This window comes from Lepisma saccharinum, chromosome 7 (assembly GCF_977018435.1).
Source record: "Lepisma saccharinum chromosome 7, izLepSacc3.1, whole genome shotgun sequence".
In the NCBI taxonomy this organism is placed as follows: Eukaryota; Metazoa; Arthropoda; class Insecta; order Zygentoma; family Lepismatidae; genus Lepisma; species Lepisma saccharinum.
In genome coordinates this window covers 70,436,616-70,463,262 of record NC_139235.1, presented here as the reverse complement: position 1 = coordinate 70,463,262, position 26,647 = coordinate 70,436,616, and the positions used below count along the sequence as shown (strand labels likewise).

The 26,647-nt window shown below is 37.9% G+C and overlaps 1 protein-coding gene across 2 annotated transcripts in view; it reads left to right on the top strand.

Annotated features, from left to right (window-relative positions):
* Nucleotides 1-26,647, top strand: part of Wdr81 (WD repeat domain 81) — an 87,612-nt gene that overhangs the window by 48,085 nt on the left and 12,880 nt on the right. For both annotated transcript variants that reach the window (XM_083125414.1, XM_083125413.1), the window contains exons 13-21: nt 1,845-2,116; nt 4,765-4,945; nt 9,523-9,697; nt 9,934-10,055; nt 11,944-12,059; nt 13,384-13,591; nt 14,524-14,817; nt 16,758-16,907; nt 21,131-21,237. In XM_083125414.1, the coding sequence (XP_082981540.1) occupies nt 1,845-2,116; nt 4,765-4,945; nt 9,523-9,697; nt 9,934-10,055; nt 11,944-12,059; nt 13,384-13,591; nt 14,524-14,817; nt 16,758-16,907; nt 21,131-21,237 (1,625 nt within the window). The remainder of the gene's footprint in view (nt 1-1,844; nt 2,117-4,764; nt 4,946-9,522; nt 9,698-9,933; nt 10,056-11,943; nt 12,060-13,383; nt 13,592-14,523; nt 14,818-16,757; nt 16,908-21,130; nt 21,238-26,647) is intronic.

Genomic DNA, 26,647 nt, shown 5'->3' with positions numbered 1-26,647 from the left:
CTTCAGTATTGATTGTGTCTTTACTTGTGAATGTGGAAAATCCTCATCACCAATAATAATAATAATAATAAAGGGAGAGAAGGAAAACTGGTCTTGGCCAACCCTGCCAGCCCCACCAGTGACATCACCAGAGGAGGGGAAAGGTGAAACCCCTGGATGATCAGTTTGTCCGAATTCTGCTCCACAGCAAACAGAAGAAACCAGATAAATTGTAATTGCTTTGTCCCAACTATACAGTTTTGTATGGAATAGGACCACCACTATCTGTCCCCCTCCCCCACCACTACCACCACATCTTCTACATAGTCATTTTCAAGTTTTTGGAGTGAATTCATTCATTGGTCCAAGTGGCTAAATAAAGCAGGTGTGTTTGGTGCTGTGAATGTTTTAGGATAACAGCAAGAAGACATCACAATGAATACAACACTATTGCTAAATTATCATTGTTTTTTTTATTTTGTATTTTTGTTCTTTAATGTCACTTTTCTGCCGCTTTCAGCTAGTTGCAGCGATGAAGATGAGTTACGATTAGATTAAATTGATGAAGGGACAATCACAGGTTCAGACTCAAACCAGGGCATTTCAGTGGCAAGATCGAAAGTTTACTACTCAATGTGCTTGGCCACTGATGTTGCTAAGTCATCATTGTTGTAATCACATGTACTCATATGAAAATTGTTACATAAGAAGCTTGAAAATATAAATATTAGCTTGCTCGAACCTAAAAATTATAATTGTGTGTATGTTAAAACAAGTTTTTATGGGATAGACCATTTAATATAGAATAGAATTCCACTGAAAATCCTGTATATTTTATTGGATAGCATTAACATGTATTTAATGACTAATAAATGTCAACAGAGTTCTGGAAAGCATAAGAAAACAGTTTTTCGTTGTGACGTTTCAGGAGAACACACGCTTCATTCATCAGACATTTATTTTTATTTTGACTAAAGATACAGTTATAACAATGGTTAGCAATGTTTTAAACAGAAAGAATCTGTTATATAATAGATGTTGTCAATGTTACATTGTTGTAATATAGCAACCTAACTGTGAAAAGAAACAGTCTGTTTTATTTTTATTCCAGATAAAAATTTTTGATCACATTATTTTTTTATTTAAAATCATGAATCCCAAATATCATCAGGTAATTCAAAGTCGTCATTGTTTTCATAAAGTTTCTTGATGTTTTCTGTTACATTTAATTTTAAAGATGGTGGCTCACTCCATTTGTGAAAAAGAAAACTCCATACTGGATTTATGTTACCATTTTCATTATTTAATTTATTCCAGTGTTTTTCTGCAATGACATTCAACTCTATGTTTCCCGTCAATCTTTTTAAAACCCTTCTCTTTTTAATCAAATGCTTTTCTTTGATGATGTGAGCTGACAAACCTGTTCTTGGGTTTAGATTTATAATGTTCAAATTGTGTTCCTGCCATCTTATAATAACCGTAAACTACAAGAAAATAATTCTACAATTCAAGCAATGCGTACATACAAGAAAAACTAATAATTATTACATATTCATTAAAAGGTTTTTTGTTTTTTTTTAATTATGAGGTGTTCTGCCAACATTGGTCATGTCAGAGGGCAGTACCAGGTGTGCCCGACATCTGGCTATGGTAGTCAATCAATGCCCAAATGAATGATAAGAGTTGAAATTTATCCCAGATGAAAGATAAAGAGTTGAAATTTATCATACAAAAATTAGGTAGTCTAGTTTTTTGTGATGATTTTTTTGAACACCCTGTAAATCATATCAGCTCAGTATTAGTTAATGTAATATATAGGCACTAGATGAAAAGAAATTTTCATTATTGATTTTACTTTTTTTCAGGATAACATATTGAAAATGGTTCTTCATCCTGTTGTGCGTTTGATGTCAACAACCCGATTTGTGTTTCCATCGGGGCCAGCCGCTCGATTGGCTCTTGTCGCAAAGTTCCTTGACGTCTTGTACATTATTGCTTTGCGAATCGGTGTTGAAATGACACGGAAACTGCTGATGCCCACCTTGCAGAGGTTTTTCTTAGCATTTGACAAAGCTTACGGAAGGAGAAGTGATGACGTGCAGAAAGGATTTGAGGTTAAAAAGGAGAGCCCCTTGAGGTAAGTTTAAGACTGTGATTGTAATCAGCAAAGTTCTAAACCTACTAAATGTAAGAATATAGAAGCGAAAGTACGTACGTACCTGTAATGAAGGAGAATGCTCTGTACCTAGTCTTACCATAAATACTGTCCCAAAGTTGTAAGTAAATATACACAAAATGGTGAGAGATATTTTAATATCAGAATAACATGAGGTGCATGGATGCATTATGAACCAAAATCACAAATAATTATTCAAAATGGCCACCTTTAGCACTGACACACTTCTTAATTCTTCGTGGCCACTCATCAATGGAATTATGCAACACATCAAGTGGAAACTCCGCAGCTGCCTTCTGAAGAGACTGCTTTCAACTGTCAATATTGGGATGTCTCTTCTTGCAAGCCATCTCCTGAAGCTTGGACCACAATTTGTAGTCCAAAGGGTTTAAGTCTTGACTGGCAGAGGGCCAATCTGACGTGGAAATGAAGTCAGGAACATTTGCCTCCAACCACTGCTGGGTGGTGCGTGCTTTGTGTGCTGGGGCTGAGTCCTGCTGGAAGCTCCAGTTCTCTCCATGGAAGATGGTGTCGGTAAGATTCTTGCATAGTTTCTCAAGCATTGTCTGCTGGTACACTTTGGCTGAAGTTTTGACCCCCTTTTCACAAAAATGGAGATCCGTTGTGCTCTCGTAGCTCACACCCCACCACACCATGACTGATGCAGGATGGTGACCCCTCTGGATCCTGGGGGCCTTGTCAGCAGCTTCCCGAGAGGATGTGGCATACACCCTGTCATTTTGGGCATTGAAAGTCTCCTCAACACTGAACATTTTTTCATCAGTGAAAAGGATTCGATGGTGCCCATTTGCCGCGTAACGTTGAAGTAACCGCTTTGATTTCTGGAGCCTCTGGAGCTTCGGTTCACTTGTCAAGAGATGTCCTTGGCGTCGTTTGTAGGCATGGAGTCGCAGGTCACTGACTGTTTCTGTACAGAATTTCGTCACACACGTGCCGCCACTGCTTTCACAAGTTTTGGTGTTCGTACTGTGCGTGGTCTTCCTTGCCGTGGGTGATCTTTAACAGTACCAGTATCAACAAAGCGCTGGATAGTGCGGTACACAAATTTCTTGGAGATTTTCAGCTTCTGGAGGGTTTTCAAAATCTCCCCTGGTGATTTGCCTACCTTGTGCAACGCTACCACGGCCACACGATTTTCGTACTCACCCCATTCCATCTTCAACACTTACAACAGACACCTTTCCACTTGACCAGCTCAACAAGCAATGACTCACGCTTCACGCTACCGCTCTTGCCGTCTCTCGCTTGTACGGGTGGAATTACAGCCACCCTCAAACATTGGGACAGTATTTATGGTAAGACTAGGTAGATGGCAGCAGTAGTCCACATGCAAGAAAACAGTAAAAGCTTGCTGTCAAACACTATGTGGAAGTATATGGGATGGTGAAAGTCATCTTTTGATAGATGCAGTAACAAGTACGACTGTTCAGTATGCACTTATAGACATGAATAGAAACAGGGTGGCTACTCACCGAGAATTGTACATGAATTATTGGCCCTGGGAATTATGCATGAATTTTTCTCTGTAGACATGAAAAATTGCAACTCCAATTGAATTTATACATATTTATAAATGCCCTGAGGCAAGTTTTTCATAGTTTAGCTTTTATTTTTATCAAGGAAGGAAAAGAAAGCTGTGTGGAAAATAAAACAGAATTCTCCCAATCCATTTACTTTGTAGTGTCCTTTGCAGAACAATCTTATCTGACAGACAAAAGTTATCTTGAAGTTGCTTAGGTACATTTGAGTTTGAAATTTTAATATAATTAACAATTATTTGTAGCTTAGTATATCCCGTAACATTTGTGACTTGTGTCTGTAGATGTATTTCGAGTCTGAGTATATGAAATTGCAAATGTAAACTCTGCACCTTAAATTAAATATTTTAAATACATATACCGTTGAATTGAATGGAATTAGAATTTTTGGAAACATTGGAATCACACAGACCCTTTACATTGTTAATTATTTGTGTGTGTGTATGTGTGTCGGTGGTGAGAGGCGGTAATGTGTAAGGTTGAAATAGAGAAAACATCTGCTTGTACCCTTCAATATTTGGAATGTTTGCCTTCAAAAACGAATTATACTTGAATTTTATTATAGTCATCGAGGGACCACCCTGAGAATCAAATCATATAGATAATGCAAGTGTATGATGAATTGAAATTTCACAATAAGGTCCTGAGCTGTACTTATTTATTTTATCCAAGATTTGTGGATCATAAGGTAGGAAAGTTCGGAGGTGGTTTACATGTGTAAGGTAAGATAAAGAAGTACAGTTCCCCGTGCATATAGCACTGTGCCATGAAGGCACATTTAGGGGATGTCGGAGTAGGACCCAACAAATTCTCTATCTTGGCTGATTTGAAGGTTATGCTCCAACTGCCTTTACCTCCAAAGTAACTGTAGATTTGAGGTTTTGTTGAGCCCCAGAGCCACTTTATGAGGAACAAGACCAGAAAAATTCTGACTTTAGATCGCCCCCGCATGGCGGTCAGATGCTCTACCGACTAGGCCACCGCAGCTCCGCCACACATGGAAATATAAGTGGAACTGATGTGATATTGAAACTATAACCTTCATTACAGATCATTTGAGGAGAGCTGCTTTCTTGAAATCCGCCGTGATGGGACGACTACCGAGTGGGCCATCAGAGGGTCTCCGCTTCAGATCTCTCACATGAGAGTCCGAGACAACGATTCTGTGGGATCCTTCTCCCCACCTGTTCTAAGTGTAGAAGGTGACCATATTCAAGAAACCAGGCAGAAGGTAAATTTTGTACTGAATGTACTGCTTGTGGGTTTGTCTCCTTGCACACTGAATTCCAACTTGCCATGAAAACGGTTGTCGTTTTTTATTTTATTTATTTTACTTCGTTTTTCTGCTACTTCTGGCTAATCACAAAGATGAAGATGAGTGATGATAGAGAAAGGATGAAGTTGATGAAGGGACACTCTCAAAGCACATCCATGCTCCATGACATCGTAGCATGCTGTGCTAACCACTTTGCCACACAGATTGGTCCAAGAAAACTAGATGCTAAGAGTATTAAACCTGATCTGCCAAGCTACTCGCATAAGAAGAATTAGGACTAGAAGTAATGCTAATTGGAAGAATCAATGTAACTAGGTTATGCAGGTCAGGTTTTGTGGTCTTGGAATTTATATATTCATGCATCATAATGGAAATTGGGTGTATGTAAAGACAGACCCATTACTTGCAAGCTTGTAAAATTCCCATGCCTTACTCAGTGTAGAAATTTATAAAATCTAATATCTAGACACATACCTTTTAAATATTTCCACCTGGGTTCATCAGAAAAAGGGGAGAGCAAGTGGATGGATGATATGGAATAGAAGTGTAACATCATCTGAGGAGGTTATGATGTATTTTCAAGAATGAAGTCAAACATGTTTAAATAGCATGTGTGTGTTCTAAATAAACTTGCCTGTAACTGAGTTAATCTTTTTCACAATATTAAGTGTTGAAAAAGAACTTTACATATCAAGAATGAAAAGTGTTAAACTGAAGAGTAATGATCAAGGGCATTATAACATTTTTACATTATTTCAGATAAAACATTTTCTTTGAATATTCTTGCTTCTACGTGGGCCAGTCAAAAAATTAGTTGCACACCCCCGTCAGAAATCATGGTACAGGGATATTTTCTTGCAACGGGTTGGCAACACTGCAGACGTAGCGGCATTGATGTGGCAGTTGGAGATTGCTTGTTAACCAGTCCAGAACATGTTTCGGCAGCTGCAGGTGGCATCCAAAGTGGAAGTGCGGGCAGTGATTTGTTTTTTGTGGGCAAGAGGGTGTAACTGCACTGAAATTTATCAGCAGGTGCACAAAGTGTATGGTGAAAATGCAATATCCGTCAAGCTATCGCAAAGTGGTGCACCATGTTTGAGAACGGAAGTACAGATATCGACGACGCTTACCGTGAGGGAAGACCATCAACTTCGACAAATGCGGAGATCGGCGCTTGCGTGAATGAACTCATTCTTGCAGACAGACGCGTAGCAATAGACGAAATTGCAAATGAACTCTGTATTTTACATGGAAGTGTGCATACGTTCATTGCCGAGCATCTCGAATTCCGTAAAGTTTGTGCACGAAGGGTGCCTTGGCTATTGATGGACGAACACAAAGGGAAGCATTTTGGCAGTGCTTATGCATTTTTGAAACATTATCAACATGAAGGACAGGAGTTTTTGGACAAAATTGTGACCAGAGACAAGTCATGGGTTCATCATTTCTCACCTGTAATGAAATACAGCTCCCTCGAGTGGAAACATCCCACGTCCCCGACTTGAACAAAGTGCCGAACAGTTCCATCTGCGGCGAAGGTAATGCTGATGCTGTTTTTCAACAGAGAAAGTGTGGTGTATACCAAATTCATGCCGAAGGGTGCCACAATTAATGCATCGTCTTATTGTGAAACCTTAAAATGATTGTGAAAAGCACTTAAAGATCGACAGCCAGGTAAACTTTCGAAAGTCATTGTGATCCTGCATGACAATGCGAGAGCACATGTGGCAAGACTAACATCGGATCTTCTGTGCAAGTTTCGGTGGGAAGAGTGGGATCACCCCTCTTATAGCCCAGATCTTGCACCTTGTGATTTCCATGTTTTTGGACCCACGAAAGAAGGACTTGCAAAGCGACGATATCACTCGGATGATGAGGTGCAAGCTGCAACCCGTCAATGGTTATCGGATGTTGGATGTGACTTCTTCGTAGCAGGCATAGACAAACTTGTGACATGCCTCGATAAATGTTTAAATAAAGGAGGTGATTACGTCGAAAAGTAGCTTATGTATGGAACTTTTATGTGCAAATAAAAGTTTCGTGAAAGTTCGCTCCTGGTTTGTTTTCTCATGCTGTGCAATTAACTTTTTTGACACCCACGTATATTTTCATTGATTTTGATTGGATTTTTGTTAAATTTAGCACAACTTTTCTACCACTTTTGGCTAATTGCAACAATAAGGACATCCATATCCCGGCCAGGATTCACACGTAGCATCATAGTGTGCCAGGGTGGCTACTCACCGGGAATTCCTTGAATTTTGTGAATCATGCATGAATTCTGCTTGAATGTTTCTCCATAGATGTAAAAAATTACAACTTTTATTATTAATCCAAGTCCCATTGAATTTATACATATTTATTAATGCCCCACAGTTTAACTTTTATTTTTATCGAGGAAGGAAAAGAAAAGAAAGCTGCGTGGAAATAAAAACAGAATTCTCTCAGTTCAGTTGGTTTGTTAGTGTTACGTACAATTTTCATAAGAAGGATTTAAAAAAACAGAAATTTTATTTTTTTGTAGAGAAAGAACATGTCTTTGCAATGATTTTCAACATCAAAAGTTTTTGGTTCCATCATACTCACATGAAAATTTAGATTTTCGTAACCTAGTTTTCCCACCACAAAAATTAGCTACAAATACATTATTAGTGTTTTTATATGCATTTGTAAAATTTTTTGAGTGCTGTTGTATTTTTTTCTGAAATCCTCATTATTTCATTGAACTTTGTGTAAAATTTCAAAGAGATCTGATGATTGGTTAAGGACAAAAGATGTAAAATGTAAACAAGGGTATCTTGTATGGAGGGTCTCAAGAGTGACAGACAACACTGATTTGATGACATTTCAAAGTGCTGTAAAATTAAAACCGTTTGAGATAGAGTGAAAGAAATTTAGGGAGTTTCTTTCAACCATAAAGGAAAGGTGTATACCAAATGTCATGAAAATCGGAGGTGGTGGGTGTCAAAATCTTAGTTTTTTGCGTTGATTTGATGTGGAATGACCCATTTATAACTACATTTATTGAAATTGTGTACATTTGCATTGGCATCAAGGTTCATATACAATGGTCAACTCTTTAAAATTGTTCAGTGTATATGATGATGTCATTCTTGGTATTTTGTATCAACATTCAAAAAACGGCACTTGTAATCACTAGATAAGTATATTGTTATATACATTACAAAATAGCTGTAACAGAGCAAATATGTACATTTACTTCACAAACATTCAGGCTGTTAAGCACTTGGGGACAAAAATCTAAAAAAACAATTGAAGATAACACATGCTAAAAATCTTTCTTGAACTAGTTTCTCTGATACTAGTTGTCTGTGTCATGAAAAGGAGCTCATGATGGAAGGGGGATAAGTACAAATGTAGCAATTTGTGGTAGATTCATATTTGTAGTGGCCGCGGTGGCTCAGTCGGTAACGCGTCTGACTACCATGCTCAAGGTCCCGGGTTCGATCCCCGGCCGGTTCAAATCCGGGAACTTTTCTAACGGTGGAAGCGGCCCCGGCGCCTACCCAGCGTCGAATAACATGGGTACCTGGGGGAAACCCTGGGGGGTAAAGGCGGTCAGGGGCGTGATGCTGATCACATCACCCCCACTCACGACCAGATCAAGAAAGTGTGGGGCGTTACCCCCCACACCACCTATACGCCTTCATGGCGTGGTGCTATGCACAGGGGAACACTTTACTTTACTTTTTCATATTTGTACAATTATTGATATTTTTAAAGGATTACACTTTACAAGTTAATCTTAAATAGTTTGTTTAAACTATATATTTTTTCACATAACTGAATCTTGAAAGTACTTTGATAATGGCCTAATCTTTAAAAAATATTTGGAAATTCTGATATTACCCAAGGATATGTGAAAAGTGCCAAGTTTAATTCCAAGCAGGAATTTGTTATCTATTTTCATGTGCATTATCAAGCAAGCATATGAAAAATGCAATACCTCAAATGGATGGTTTGAGGAGTAAGACATAAAGTGGTACCAATAGCTTTTACACTTTGGATGTGATTTAATCAATGTGGATTTTTGAAAATTGAAGAATTGTAAAAAACCTGGATAAAGAAAGTGACATATTGAGTATACTCAAATTAGATATGATGCATGCTAACATATATGAAAAAGACTTACTCTTCTTCAAGAGGGAATTTTAAAGAAGCTTTTTCTTTATTTAAATTACTTTATATGTGATAATGGTCTTGATAATCAATTCATAATTTGATGTAACTTTTGTTATTTCTTGTTTTTTATCAATATATTTTGCATAAAAATACTTATAATTGTTTCAGCTTAAATTCTATTCCTTAGCTAATTTATGTTTATTTTAATTTGTCATATCATTAAATAAAAATGGCTACAAATTTCCACTTTATGCATGCATCACATTGTATGAGTAGACAGCTAAAATAGAGACTAACTAGTTTACTTTGAAACACTTCCAAACACTGGTAATTGAATGCACATACTTTTCTGAAAGTGAAAAATAATATTATTGTAATTATTCTTTTAGGCTCTGGAGGAATTGAAGAAAGTCTTTACTGCAGAACTCGCCCACATAGCATATCTTCCATTCTTCAGAATGGTCGGAGAGGCAAGCATGGAAGAAACGTTGAAAAATGAGCAGCTGATTCGAGATCTTTGCTTGGAGTATGAAGAGGAAGCGCATCTGAGCCTCAATAATGGAGGTATTTGTCTTTATAATGCATATTATTTTATTGACCCATGATTTGTTTTTTAGTACACATTTCCTCTGGTTCGGAATAAGAAAGGATGTAATTTTTAAGACGTCCATTTTTGCAATGCAGTTTTTATAGGATTTAATTTAAACATGAAATCATTGCAGTGGTTGAATGACAAGTGATAAACTGTATTTGCTGTTGAATATTTGTGGAAAATTAATAATCTTGCTCTTAATTTACAGGAACGGAACATCTGTTTTATCTGTCAGACTGCTTGGCTCCAAATGCATCAGATTCTGAAAAATCAGAAGGTGGAGGTTTTGGCAGCAATGTTGCAGTTGTCGGAAATAGAATTGATTTACAGGTAACATTTCCAGAAATTGTGTTCTGTTTTTTGGTATTCTCCATCTGTTAATTAAAGGTGTGTAGCCACTTGCATGTGCATTACAAAGCTCTAAGACTGAAGTGACAAGCTACAAACTACAAGCAACAAATGATGTGACATAAGGGTTTCACACCAAAGTGATACTGATATCCTTACCGATTCCGATCAATACCCAATGAAAGTTGTAACAATTAAAATTTGTTCAAAATATTGATTAGCATCAATTTACTAGAATTTTGCTTTAAAATATTTCAAAATTACATCAGGAATAAATAAAATATTTGTTATGTAATCACTAGAGGCACATATTTTTGGTAAATAAAGAAACAAAATTTCGGTACAAAAATTGAGTCAATTTCGGGTTCAAAAGCAGTAAATAAAATAAAAGTTTTGTGTTATAGCGGTGAAAGAAACGGATCAAAAGCAGTATATAAAATGACATTTTGGTTTTAAAATTGTGAACATAATCCAAAATTTGATTTAAAAACTGCACTTATTACAAAATAAACATAACCCTTCTAATAGCACATTTATATAGTTACCAGAGTATTAAGTTTGTTCCTGTATAAAGGGGTCCATTCTTGCTTCTCAAATATTTACATCAGAATTAATCAATTTTCCGGGAATTGCATAACTCACAGGATAATTCAAACTTAAGAAAGTGTCCTGTCGATAAATAAACTCTAAATTTTGTGTTTAATAGTCTATTTCGCATTTTACAGTGCATTTCGCATCATTTCGTGACAAAACAGGGTACAAAAATGCACCTCACACCTTTCAGAAACATGAAAAATTAACATTAGAATGTGTTATTTCAAATTTCGTGTTTTCGTCAAAAAGGAAATATGCATGCCTCTAGTGGTCATCCAACCAGTTACAGAGTGCATGTGGTCAGCATGACAAACCCACAGTCATTGTTGTATGTTTTCTATGATCAGGTTACACTACTCATTCGTAGCTCCCCAATTTCTTCATGATGGTGGGTGGCCACCGGTCACATACATTGGCCGAAATCTCAGGAGAAAAGTTGTTACACTTCCTCCAGAAGACTCAAACCAGTGTGCATCCCCTAGCCCGTAACCCCAAAGCCTAAGGGCTTAGACTGCAAGGCCATGGTGCGGGACTTCTAACATTGTACTGGTACAAATCATTGGAAATGTTGAATTTTGCATAATTTGACTCCACAATTGTTTTTTTTTCTTTCTTTGTTATATATGCCTGAATAATACCAACCAACATGTGCTGTTGCCGTTGATGATTAATTATGCGTGTATGGTTATTAACTGAATAATAACTTTCACAATTTGCGAAGGCAAAGCCAAACTTCTATGGGCTGATTACATATCTAAATTACCTGAATATTTACATGAATAGAAACGCACTTTTTGATAGAAACTTTTATTACCCACTTTTACAACTGTTATCTCTGTTACCATAGCAACGACAATGTTGCCAAGCACATTAACATAATACAACTTATCATAAAGAGAAAACAAACAATATTCAACATCAACAGTAACATTTGAAGTTAAAAATAGATAATAACTATAATTGTATATTTACAAATGAACATAAGAGGTAAAATAAACTTCTGCTGTAAGATAGAACAGTCACATAGTAAATAAATTTCAACTGATGTGTTCAGATATTGACATGATCACCTTAGCCCTAGTCTCCTCAGTATTCTTATTCAGTTACGCAATTTATTTGAAATGATGGCACATTTCGACAAGCCATCTCAATTTTTCTGCCTATTGAAGTCAGTTTAATGATAATCAAAATCGATTCTCCTTTCCTTTAGAATTAAAAAGTGTTGTATCGGTCAGCATGTTTCAAATGCATCTGATTTTTTAAATTATTTTTTCAGAGTGCGGATGTACCTTCCACAAAGTCGCCATGTTTAAGTCCAAGCTCACATCCAATTGGTCATGCTGAAAGTGATGTTATGTCTCTTATTAGTAAAAAGATGGAAAATACTAATAGGTAAGTGTGTCTTTGTTTAAATAGAAATGTGAAATGGCATACCATAGAAGAAGGACCTCCCCTGATGGCGCAATGTAATAAAGGGGTCACCTTGTAATCAAGGGGTGCCGGGTTTGATACCTGGTAGAGGCACATAGTGGTTCAGATTCCACTTTAAACTGTAGGTCCAGTCCCGATTAGCCTTACTGTGCATACACACTCACACACACTCACTGACTCACTCACTCACTCACTCACTCACTCACTCACTCACTCACTCACACACACACACACACACACACACACACACACACACACACACACACACACACACACACGCACCCACGCACGCACTCACTCACTCACTCACTCACTCACTCACTCACTCACTCACTCACTCACTCACTCACTCACTCACTCACTCACTCACTCACTCACTCACTCACTCACTCACTCACTCACTCACTCACTCACTCACTCACTCACTCACTCACTCTAAACTCAGCTTAGCTTCCAAGCTTTTCGGAGCTCTCATCTGCAATAATTGATGTGCATAGAATGCAAGTTAGCTGGTCTGTATGTATCCTGTGTGGGAGGAACCCATGTAGGTTATGGGCAAATCTGGTGCTGTATCTTCCAGTACCTGATCCAGTTCAATCCCTGTCCGTGTCGAGATTCTGTTGTATCCTGTGGGTGGCTATTGTCTTCTTGGCACAAGATTCAAACAGGATCTGGCTTGGGTGGTAATATTTAACCAGAAAATTTGCATATTGGATCTGGGATTCAAACATAGAATCTAGGATTAGAGGTTTAGATACTGAATCATTGGTCCATGGTTCAGATAGTAGATCCAGGATGCGAATCCTGCAGGATTCACATACGAATAATTTGCATTCAGATTCAAACACCCACCCCTAATATATACAGGGTGAACTCATGTTTCTTCACTTAAATTCCTGAAGACGAAGGTGATACAAAGTTTTTTACCAGTTTTAGCCACCTTACTTATCAACCACATTGAGTGAGTGATTCAAAATATAGCCATTAATGGATGTTCTCTTTGTCAATTTCATCTATTCATTATTCATCCACATTGTTGCAGTTAGCTAAAGTGGCATAAAAAACCAAGTAAAATTACCAGTTTTCAAGATAAAGTAATATGATTTCAGCAGCATGTCACGTGGAACAGCTTCTTTACATCATGTGCATAATTTTGACATTCAATTAACAAAAGACACCCATTACTTGCCACAGTATAATATGATAAGTAGTGAAATCCTAACACACACTTGATACACTAATCAGTGAAGAATTAATTGATTGTTTTTTTGTTGTTTCTTTTTAGGCATCTGCGTGGTAATTGGTTGGCTTATTGGGAGCACGAAATTGGTCGTGCCGAGAAGGACACTCGCTTCAATTTTAAACAGATAAAACTGCAGAAATTTTCAGGGCATAACAATGGTATCCGGGCACTGCATGTTCTGGACAACGAAAATAGCTTTTTAAGTGGCAGCAGAGACAAGACAGTAAAACTGTGGTCTCTGCGAAGTCAGGTGAGTTGCGTGGTTATCACTTTGCTTTTCAGGCTAAATTGTTTGTTAATAGTATTGCTAAGATCTATTGGGTAGCATTGAAATAAATCGCAGGTTAATTGCTACTCTATTGGCATATCAGTTCATCGGTAAAATTACCAATCCAATTTATCTATAAGTATCTTACAATTTACTGCAATATTATATCATTTTGTTATAATTTTTATAGAAAATAAACATGTAATTTCCATTCTATACTTTTTTAAAGTAAATGTCTAAATATGCATGTTCTTTTGAATTGCAAAAATATTGGGTCATCTGTAACATACATTTATTAACTCTTTCCCTGGTGGCAAGATTACAAATGTGCTGTCTCTATCCTGGCAGGCAATTTAAACAAAATTAACCTAAATGACAGATTTATTCTTTTTGCAACAAAGATGAAATCTTTTGTTATACAAAGTGTAAATATCAGTAGAGGATCAATGAAAGCATATATTTATAATGTAATAGTTTTATCATTTTAGCAATTTTAGTAGTTAGTAATTTTGCTTTGTGTGATAATCACAGAAACATGAAATTTTACTAAGTGCTTCATCACAACTTGAACACATAATACTTGTCTCTCTTCTAATGCCATGTTTTGAGCACACACTACATTTTCTCATAGCTGCACCCCTTTTCTTCTCACTCTGTGGAGTATGGACTAGTTTGTGAACTTTTAGTCCACCCGTAGGCGATGTGTCTGGGTGTGAAAACACGCCCTCGCCAGAGAAAGGTTGGATTCTCTTTGGTGTGAAAACACACCCATGCCAGGAAAAGTGTTAAGGAGATCAATGAATCATTTGGAATTTTATATTTAATTGGTAGAATATCAGTAAATTTTATATTGGTATCAGCCGAAATTTCATATTGCTCCATCCCTAATGTTATATTTCTGTCCTCTTTTTTAGGGAGATGGAAGTGCAATCTCGTATTGCCAGTGGACGTACACAAATCATAAGAAGTCAGTCCTTGCTATTACATTCTTGGAGTCCCTTCGCTTAGCTGCATCTTGTGATTCAGTTGTTCACATTTGGGATCCGTTCATGGGTTCGCTTGTCAAACAGTTGGACTCGCCTCGTAATATTCCAGTGAATGTTCTCCGAGCCATGCCTCCACCTAGCACTTCGTTGTTAGCTGCGACAACCGATGCCACATTGAGGGTGGTAGATGCAAGAATGTGTGCATATGTGAATGAATTGAAGGTAAGCATTATTACTGTAGAGCAGTATTGCTTATTATAGAAGTTGTACATAACCAAATGGGTGGAGGTCTTGCCTTTGGTGCGAGCAGTCCTGGGTTAGATCCCCGATGGGAACTCCAAAAATTCAGTGCTGACCCAACATTGTGAGGGCAGTTTGGGAGCTACTTGAATGAAGAGTAGCAGACTCCCATCTTGAAAGACAGAAGACAGTAGTGATGGGACTAGATGATGTGCTGATCACATGTCATCCAATGGAAAGCCACTTGGCAGTTCTTGTCCCTTCAAGGCCTTCTGTACCACAGGGTTTTCGTGTAGTTCTAGTTCTGTGCAAATATTTCATGGTCAAATTGTCTCCTAAGTGAGTCTGGATATTTTTAAGCTAGCCTCTAGGAGATTGTTATGGGATAGTTATAATGTAATTCTTATTTTCAAACATTTTGTAAAATTACAAAAAATCTTAATTTAAAAGCAATTAAAAATATATTGTAGATGATAGGGTGCAAGTGAGATGCAATTCTTGGCCCAGCAAATTCTGCATCCAATATCCAGCTCAACAGAGTATCATGCACCTCCCTAGTGTATAAACTCGTGGAGTAATTATCTGGGTTGGCCCTCTTTTATGCTTTGAACATTGAGTAGATGTGTCCAATACAGGACAATCATGAACAGACTCTATCTAGCATGCCTGGGGAGAAACTTCTACAGTCCCTTGTCTTCCTTATTTGATTAAACCTCAATGCGGAGTGAGTTGTAGTCATAGTAATTTCCAGCTTCCTTTATCCCTTCTCAATCTTGGTTCTTCTGGAAGATAAGGCAGTAAGTGGAGCTAAGGGATGCAATGACCCGAGTGTAATCTTACCCTATAATGGATGTCATTCCCTCGGGAAAAAGAGAGATTAAATGGTGGATGTGTTTGCAGAAATCATGAATAATATGGTTAGGAATCAGTATTGATTGATAGTGGTATTCACCTGATTTGTGTGCATATTTTTAGAGATTATTTAGCACACTTTAACCAGACCCTAAATATTGAAATTCATGCGTGATCACTCCAGTATGGAAGAAGATCCTGTAATGTCTTTTTTGATTATTTTTTGTTTGTAAATTATGATAAAAGTATAAACAATCCACAAAAAACAAACTACAGGTAGTGACATTCACGTGCTTATTATTTGTATTATTGAAAGTTATGGAGTTTGACTAAGGAACCAGTAAGTCAAAATGACAGATTTCACTAAACTATAAGTTTTGTGAAAATTGTAGCTTCTTCAAAGATTGAACATGGTTTGTTGGCATTCTGTGCAAATACTTTACCATTTAGCTACCAAACCAACCTCTTAAGCTGGCCACCGTGGCAGAGTGGTTAGCACATCATGCTACGATGCCAGGGGTCCTGGGTTCAAATCCCAGCCTGGGCATGGATGTTCGTGAGTGTCCATTCATCAATTTTATCATTCATCCCCATCTTCACAAATTAGCCAAAAGTGGCACAAAAAGCAAAGTAGAATAAAGCAAATCAATCAATCAATATTTTGATTCCCAGGTATATATTAATTGTTGGTTAATATTTGAATTGTAAATGTCTTACTTGATTATTAATAGTCCTTTCTTTGTGAAGTTGTGCTTTAAAATCGTTGATACTATGTATCCTTGTAATGTTTATTATACCAAGATGAGCCTGCTGACCTCCAGGGCAGGGGGACCCCAGTTTTGAAACCCAACCTGTGCATGGGTGTTCTTTGTGAGTGTTCGTTCATCAATTTCATCATATTATCACTCATCCTCATCTTTGTGATTAGCCAAAAAGTGGCACAATAGTAAAATAAACCAAATCAATCAATCAACCAAGATGAATGTATACTGTATGTATACATGACAGTATGAAGACCAAAAAAAAAATTATTATTTTTAAGTTCCATTCTGTCATTTTCCTCACGATAGGTTACGTTAAATCCTGCTGGATTGATCCGATGCATAGCCATGAATGCAAGGGGAACATGGGTTGCAGTTGGACATTCATCCGGGTACCTTTCAGTGTTGGATGTAAGAACAGGAATGGTTCTTGGATCATGGAAAGGCCATGAAGGAGAGGTAAGGTTAATATTACTGATTATCTTCTGTTTTACGCAGGCACGTCGCCTAATAATGTTTTCATGAGCACGTGAACACTCGTGTATATGTTTTAAATTATGTACATATTAAATGCACACACACACACATATATTTATTCGAAAAATTCTTCTTTGATGTTCGAGTATATACACACAATTTACTCTGACACGACGTCTTTTACATCTGATAACTTTTTTAGATACAACCTTAGTGACAATGAAGTTTGACCAGTCACAAATATAGGAGTGCATTGTGAAAGAAGGAGAACACATGCATATGCTGAACATATTTTATTCAGCAGGCTACATGGAACAAAGGAAAACAAATTTCCGCTGCAACGCAGCAATGTATGGTGTCCACACAAAATAAAACATTTTCGTCCATCTACACGTGACATTGAAGTTCGACCACTGTTAGAGGGGATCCTGTTTACCATGGTGTGATGCTGCCCCGTCGGCGAATAACTGTGGCAATGCATCGGGGCATGCTGTGGACGAGTCGTTCAAGGTATTCCACATCGATGCGGTGCCATTCCTCCTGCAGGCAGTCGATAAGAGCAGCCACTGTCGTGGGTCCCCTCTGTTGCACACGTCGCTTAAGAACACGCCACACATTCTGAATGGGCAAGAGGTCGGGACTCGATGGTGGCCATGGCAGAGTTCGCACGTGATGGCGAGTCAACCATTCTCTTGTCAGCCGTGCTGTATGAGGCCTGGCATTGTCGTGTTGAAAGATGAGACGCCGCCTGTGGAACACGTGCCTTTGCACTGTGGGAAGATACCGCTCCAGTATGCGTGTATAGGCGTGTGCATTCACAATGCCCTCACAGACGTGTAGTGGGCCAACCCCAGATGCCGTCATGCATCCCCATACCATCACTGACGCAGGTTTCTGTACCTGACGTGCATAACATTTTGCTTCATTCTGTTCCTCCTTCCGACAAATGATGGTTTTCCGTATTTTCCTGTACACAACATTGAAAATGGATTTGTCCGTCCACAAAACCCTGTTCCACTGCCGAAATGTCCATCCCCGGTACATTCGTGCCCACCGTAGTCGATTGCCTTTGTTCAACATGGAAAGGAAGGGTTTACGTTTCGCCTTGTACACTCGGTAACCGCATCGCTGTAGGTAACGGCGAATGGTTCTGGTTGACACTTCAATGTGAAAGCGTTCTCGAGTCCACAGTCGTAATTCAGCCACAGAAACATGATTGTTGGTCTGGATATAGCACCTAAATATCCGTAGGTCACGCACGCTCAGCAGGCGTTTTCGACCGGGGTCCTTACCTGGCTCTGTAGTACCCGTATTTTGGTGGTGTTTGATGATGCAGTGGACGGTTGACTTGGGTAAGTTCAGTTGGCGCCCCATTTCCCGTTCACTGAGTTCATCCCGTTGCAACTCCACCACTCTTCTCCTCACGGTGTTGTCAATAGGTTTGCCGCTGGCCATGGTGATGATGCACTGCGGTTCCTCGGTGCACAGCACGTGCTTATATACGGCGGACTCCCTTGTCGTGTCCGTGACGTAATGCTTCTGTCGAATGTGCCACTATCTGGAATTTTTCCGTATGGGTCTGGTGCGTGGTCGAAGTTCAATGTCACGCGTATAGTTCCCCGTTTTCGTTCTTTACGTGACCTTGGGTGCAACATGCTGTAATCACGTTTCTTGCCTGCTCACACGCCTCCTCTTACACACATGCGTCACTTCTGCAGGTCACCCATTCCACTGTCTATGCCTCTGTGCATTTAATCACGTATTCCTTTCTGGTCGAACTTCATTGTCACCAAGGTTGTAGTTGGTAACCCTAACTCCCACAGTGTTCCAGGGATTTTGTTGAACACAATTGCTGTGCGTGTTGCATCAAACTGGCAGCTAAGGGGCTGTTGGCCACTATGAACCGAAAATGTTCACTGCGCTGTGTGAACGCGAGCCCTGATGCAAGTGGCAATACTTCTTGCATTCGGCATCAGAGCGCAGCATATACAAGGCATGTCTATGGGGACTCGAGACTGTCTGCGCTACAGAGTTGCATATGTAGAATTTAATTTTAATTATTTCTCTTAACATCGTTATTAAGTGCATTGTGCGTTGGTGTGTAGCATTTAATTACTTGACCCACAGTGAAATTTTTATTTTCTCTGTAATATCTAGAGCTCAAATATAGGCTTCGACCGGTCATCATTCAGGAGCGAGTTTACAAGGCGACGACGGGTAAACATGTTAATGACGGCGAACAGATGTTAGTTACTATATGCTTTAAATCAGTGGTTCCCAAAGTGTGTGCTGCGGCACACTGGGACACAGCGATTGACTTCCAGGGGCGCTGGTTGACTTACAGGAGCGCTGCGAAATGTTCCAATATTTTCACTGAATTGTTAGTCAATGCTATGAATGTTTCAAATATGTGCTTATTTAGTACATTTTTACATATGAAATGTTTCTGAATTTGAAATACATGTTTAATTTTTAACGTAAAGCATGTAATCTTACAAGTAACTGAGCGTTGCAAGTGAGAGAGGGCTACATTCTGGGTGCCACGTAAAAATCTTGAAACACTAACAGTGCCGTGAAGCAAAGAAGTTTGGGAACCCTTGCTTTAAATGGTCGAAAATCAATCTCTCTGAACCATGGCAAAATGATGCTAGGAGAAAAAATATGAAAGGGAAGAAGGAGTATGAGCAATGGCACATTGACTGATACTTCAATCATAAGCATCGCAACCAAGTTATTGTGAACGGGTATAATACACAAAATATTTTTTTTCTGGACTGGATGCGTCCTCCCCTCTGTCCCGCTAACGATGCACATGCTTTCAATGCTGAATGAATGTCATTGGTTAACATATGGTCGGTGTAATAGAAAGTAGATTGAGAAGTATGGTAGTCTTGCATTGTACATACCTGACATTGCTTGTTATACTAATTAGTTTGCACTAGCCATTACTAATCGTCAATTACGTAATTAAAAGGGTGTTAATTTAATAAAAAACCTTGTATTATTTCAAATATAGCGTGATTTTTGGGGGAATTGTTGAAAATAAGTTGAACTGGTTATTCTTACTTTTTCAATTGCAGATGAAGTTACAAGGGAGAGGAGTAAATCTCAATTGAGTATAAAAAATTTATTGTGAACACCCGTATGTGAACCGCCTGCGACGCCACTGGTTATACGTTCCAATAATACCTATTTAAAGATATAGCACTCATACTTTCAGCCTTATCTCCTTCATCTCATTACTATAGACACATTTTTTCTTAATAATGGCCTCCAAGCCCAAAAGCAGTGTTGTGCAGTGATACGAATGTTGTGCATAATTTATCTGATATCTGTACATCAGTTGGCTCAGCTCTCAATAAGGCCAGCCACACACCAGATCCAACATGACATGACGCGATTCGACGAAACATGATGAGTCACAAAGTGACAAGACGTGATGAGTCATTTTGTTTGTTAGCTAAAATCTTAATGCAGATTTTGTCCATGTACGCAATAGGTCTAGGTCTATCTTTTATAATTTGGGAAGCAGGTAACACTGCATCAGAATCAATGTGTATGTAGAATTAATGTATCAATGTTTTGAATTGAATCTATGTAATACTGCTCCTGCCCTTGCACTGCAGCGATGTTTGTTGCAGTGGCCGCAGTGGTTATTCATATAAGATGTTTTTTTTGCCCCCGTTTCCAGTCTGGGCCTCCCCGATGGCGCAGTGGTAGCGTCGTCACCTTGTAATCTCAAAGGGGTCCCGGGTTCGATACCCAGTGGAGGCACAAGTGGTTCGGATCCCACTTTAAACTGTAGGTCCAGTCCCAATTAGCCTTACTGTGCATAAAGTGGACTTAAAACAACAAATCAACCAACCAACCAACCGTTTCCAGTCTGTGGCTGAAGTGAATGGACTCGTGCATGCGCATATCATTTTCCAGCAGGCTGCTCCACGTGATACCAAATTCTATGGACCTACATTGATTTGTCGCAAACCATCGCAATGTGACTTGAGTCAGATATTTCATCTGTTGTGCGGCCGTCCATAAGAGATTAATGCTAAACCTTCCCTGCGACGGTTTGCAACAATAATGACTCGTTGCGTCATATCATGTCAGATCCAGTGTGTGGCTGGCCTAAGCATTGTTTTGCATCAAATCAGTTGAACTTTGTTAGTTCCCCATAATATGTGCATAATAATAATTTTCTCCTTCAGGTTCTCCAATTGGTAACAGTGAACAATAATACCATTGTAAGTTCATCCCTTGACCAAGCTGTGTCAGTATGGAATGTCGACGATGGAAAGCCGATGTTCAACATGAAGTAAGTGAAATGTTAATGTTAGTTTTTCTTTTGGGTGATAATGTACCACTCAAAGGTGCATGTAACATCCAGTTTTCATGAACATAATGCAAGAAAACTTATTTTTACAAAAGTTTATAACATACTGCCTCTATATATTGGAAATATGAAGTGAAAGTTTAACAATTCAGTTCACTCATTTATAAACATTATGTATACATATGTATGTACATACGTACTATGAACAAATGTTGTTATCCTGATTCTACTTGGGCTATTGAAGGATATACAGTTTTATCATAATAAACGTAAACATAATATCTTGCCTTTAAATGTTGCACATATGTTTTTTTTTTTTTTTTTTCAAATCTTACAAATTGCAGTTCTGAATCTGAAATTTTAGATATCAGATAGGCACAGTGCGGTATGGGCAGATGCCTTTACCATCTCTTATTCTGGTACACATTCCAAGCATCAAGCAGAGTAAGGTGCTGCTTCCAAGTGGACATTTACTGTACTTCGTGGCAGAGAGCCTCTCACGAGTTTGTATGGAATTCATAAAAATGTGATGAAAAAAAGTAGTTTGGCCCGAGTTTACTCAGGATAATGAGGCAAGCGGTTAAGAAGGTGAATGAACCATTAGGAATTTTATGTTTGTACCAGGGACCTGTAACGTAACGCAATTCATTGGTATTTGTCACCGTTCCGCGTTATTTCCGTACCGGGTACCGCGTACCGGCCCAAGTGCCGTGGACCATTCCAAGGAAAATACCAGAACCTCTTGGTAAGGCGAACAGTAACGCTTCTGCTATACCGTTCCGTTCGTACCCAAGAGTGCTTCGGGGACGACAGCTTTCGGTACACAGAGTGGAACGTTAAAATACCCGTACCAGAAACCATGGAACTTGTTCCTTCTCTGAATGCCGGTTCCGTTACAGTACGTACCTCTCCTTAGAATCATACCGGTACAAATTCATGATGGGTATACCTGAAACTTTGGGATCGGGTACAATTGTAACAAAACCTATTTTCAACAAATCAAATGGGTATTGAATGGATCAGAAAATATATGTCACGTAACTCTTCATTTTAAAACTTTCGTTATTGAATTCTTGAAAAATCGATAATAACTAATATTAATGGAGGTTCTAGGCAATATATATATAAAAATAAATATGGAATCGTGAGATTTGTTATTAATAATGTTACTTTTATATAACCAATACACGTAATATTAGGGTGCAAGGTGATGCCAACATATTAAAAAAAAAATCTTTTCAAGCAAGATATTGAGAGTTCGACATGATGATAGTTTATGTAATTAGAATATTACCAAGTAATACATGTGGAAAAAAGGGAAAGTTAATGTACGCCATATTGAAAAATGTTGCCATCTAAGTTACAGATCTTTAATTCGGGTTTACCTGGCATTGCCAATCAATATGATTTTGGTAAAACTGGAAATTAGACTCCATATTGAAAAATGTCACTTTTTAAGATAAAGAAGTACAATTCGCTTTGACGGTAGCTTATGCTAATTACAGTATGGCAAATCAACATGATTGTGGAAAACCGGAAGTTAATGGACGCCATATTGAAAAATGTTACCTCTTAAGATAGAGAAGTGAAATTCGGTTTGGTGGTAGATCTTGCTAATTAGTGCATGTTAAATCAACATGATTGTGGAAAACCGGAAGTTGATAGACGCCATATTGAAAAATGTTACCTCTTAAGATAGAGAAGTGAAATTCGGTTTGGTGGTAGATCTTGCTAATTAGTGCATGTTAAATCAACATGATTGTGGAAAACCGGAAGTTAATGGACGCCATATTGAAAAATGTTACCTCTTAAGTTAGAGAAGTGAAATTCCGTTTGGTGGTAGATCCTGCTAATTAGTGCATGTTAAATCAACATGATTGTGGAAAACCGGAAGTTAATGGACTCCATATTGAAAAATGTTACTTCTTAAGATAGAGAAGTGAAATTCGGTTTGGTGGTAGATCTTGCTAATTAGTGCATGTTAAATCAACATGATTGTGGAAAACCGGAAGTTGATGGACGCCATATTGAAAAATGTTATCTCTTAAGATAGAGAAGTGAAATTCGGTTTGGTGGTAGATCTTGCTAATTAGTGCATGTTAAATCAACATGATTGTGGAAAACCGGAAGTTGATGCACGCCATATTGAAAAATGTTACGTCTTAAGATAGAGAAGTGAAATTCGGTTTGACGTTAGGTTATGCTAATTAGAACGTGGCAAATCAACATGATTGTGGAAAACCGGAAGTTAATGGACGCCATATTGAAAATTTTTACCTTTTAAGATATAGAAGTGAAATTCGATTTGGTGGTAGATCTTGCTAATTAGTGTATGTTAAATCAACTTGATTATGGAAAACCGGAAGTTGATGCACGCCATATTGAAAAACGTTACCTCTTAAGATAGAGAAGTGAAATTCGGTTTGACGGTAGCTTATGCTAATTAGAACATGGCAAATCAACATGATTGTGGAAAACCGGAAGTTGATGGACACCATATTGAAAAATTTTACCTTTTAAGAAAGAGAAGTGAAATTCGATTTGGTAGTAGATCTTGCTAATTAGTGCATAATAAATCAACATGATTGTAGAAAACCGGAAGGTGATGGACGCCATATTGGAAAATGTTATTTCATAAGACAGAGGAGTGAAATCTTGCTTGATGGTAGCTTATGCTAATTAGAGCACGATAAATCAACATGATTGTGGAAAACCGGAAGTTGATGGACGCCATATTGAAAAGTGTTACTTTTTAAGATAGAGAACTGAAATTCGGTTTGATGGTAGCTTATGCTAATTAAAGAATGGCAAATCAACATGATTGTGGAAAACCGGAAGTTGATGGACGCCATATTGAAAAAATTACCTTTTAAGATATAGAAGTGAAATTCGATTTGGTGGTAGATCTTGCTAATTAGTGTTTGTTAAATCAACATGATTGTGGAAAACCGGAAGTTGATGGATGCCATATTGAAAAAGTTACTTCTTAAGAAACAGAAGTGAAATTCGGTTTGACGGTAGCTTATGATAATTAGAGTATGGCAAATCAACATGATTGTGGAAAACCGAAAGTTGATGGACGCTATATTGCAAAATTTTACCTTTTGAGAAAGAGAAGTGAAATTCGGTTTGGTGGTAGATCTTGCTAATGAGTGCATGTTAAATCAACATGATTCTGGAAAACCGGAAGTTGGTGGATGCCATATTGCAAAATGTTATTTCATAAGACAGAGGAGTGAAATTCGGTTTGATGGTAGCTTATGGGAATTAGAGCATGGCAAATCAACATGATTCTGGAAAACCGGAAGTTGATGGATGCCATATTGAAAAACGTTATTTCATAAGACAGATGAGTGAAATTCGGTTTGATGGTAGCTTATGGGAATTAGAGCGTGGCAAATCAACATGATTCTGGAAAACCGGAAGTTGGTGGACGCCATATTGCAAAATGTTACTTCTTAAGATAGAGAGATGAAACTAAGCTTGGTGGTAGTTTATGGTAATTAGAACATGGCAAATCAACGTGATTTCGGAAAACCGGAAGTTCATGATCGCCATATTCAAAAGTGTAACTTCTTAATATAGAGTGAAATTTGGTTTGATGGTAGCTTATGGGAATTAGAGCATTACAAATCTACATGATTCTGGAAAACCTGAGGTTGATGGATGCCATATTTAAAAATGTTATTTCTTCAGATGGAGGACTGAAATTCGGTTTGGTGATATTATGGACATTACTGCATTGCAATTCAACAAGATTATGGAAAATCGGACGTTATCGGAAAATTTTTCTTTAATATTCCTCTTTTCCTTTGGTCATTCCTTATAGTAATTAGAACATGGTAAAATTTATATGATATTATAAAACCGGAAATCGATGGATGGCATAATGAAAAATGCATTTTATTAAGATGAAGAAGCGAAATTCGGTTAGATTATTGCGCTTGCTAATTCGAACATGGACAATGCATATGCTGTTGTAAAACTGGAAGTTGATGGACGCCATCGTGAAAAAGAAATACTTTTGAGTGTCGATTTAGTCTTTATTTATTAAAAATAAATATGAATGAAATTAATTATAAATTTTTGCAACTTTTACCAATTGCGTCGATGATGATGAGTGATGATTATATGAAATTCATGAATGTGAATTGACACTCACATAGAACACCTATGTCAAACCTGGGACTCTAACCCGGCACTTCGTCAACTATAGCACTTTTACATTGATTGATAATAGTAGCCCTACATGTACAAATTTACATTTATATTTTACATCTAATCTCTCACTTTTACTCGTTCCAATCGAGAAGTTCAAGTTACAATTCAATGCTATGTGACGTGTTAAAAATTTGGTGCTTACTTGTGTGTCACAAAGTGGGCATTATCATAAGTCAATTATTGGAGTTACAGCAAAAAATAAATAATTTTCTATACTTCTGATGATATTTGTTCCAATGAATTAACGACACGAGTTTTGACTATTTGAACTGCGAATATGTAAATCACTTGCAAGAACACGTGACTGATTATTTTATGTAATTAGGAAGGCTGATGATTACATGAAATTGAAGAATGGATATATCAAGTTTGGACTCGAATCAAAAAGTTAGGTGGCGAGATCGTTGTTATCCGGCGGCTTAACGAGCACTTTCTTTCACATTTATAAAGCGTTTGTTAGCTTGATGCTTACACTAATTAAAGACTTATTACAGAAAATAATGAATAAACTTAGATTTTGCCCTTGCACATGCATTCCATATTTGCACATGTATGACTTGACGATCCACTTTGTACGGTTGTCTCCTTACACACTCCGAGGTTTCTTTGTTTAAATCCGAACACTGGAGATATGGGACGTTAAGAACAAACCATACGTCCTGTACAGGACAGATAGCTTAACAGAGTTGTCACTTGTCTGAGGAATATCAGTTGTGCTGCTGTAGTGAAAATGGAACAGCCTTATACTAACGAGGGGTACGCACATATGGATTTCATATATGGTAAGGCTAAAGGCAATGCACGGTAGGCTGCACGCTTGTACCAAGAAGCTTACCCTAATCGACCTTTTCATCTCTGTCAATAATTAAATAAGACGTTAAATCTTCTACCAGGGTTTAAGTCTTTTAAAAAATATAAAGTTGTAGCTCTTCTCGGTAGATGAGTTAGTAGATTAATGCTACGGTGTGTTTGAGACCAGGTGGAGCATGCATTTTTCACTCCTCTGTCTTATGAAATAACATTTTGCAATATGGCTTCCATCTAATTTAGGTTCTCCAGAATCATGTTGATTTGCCATGCTCTAAATCCCATAAGCTACCACCAAACCGAATTTCAATCCTCTGTCTTATGAAATAACATTTTGCAATATGGCGTCCACCAACTTCCAGTT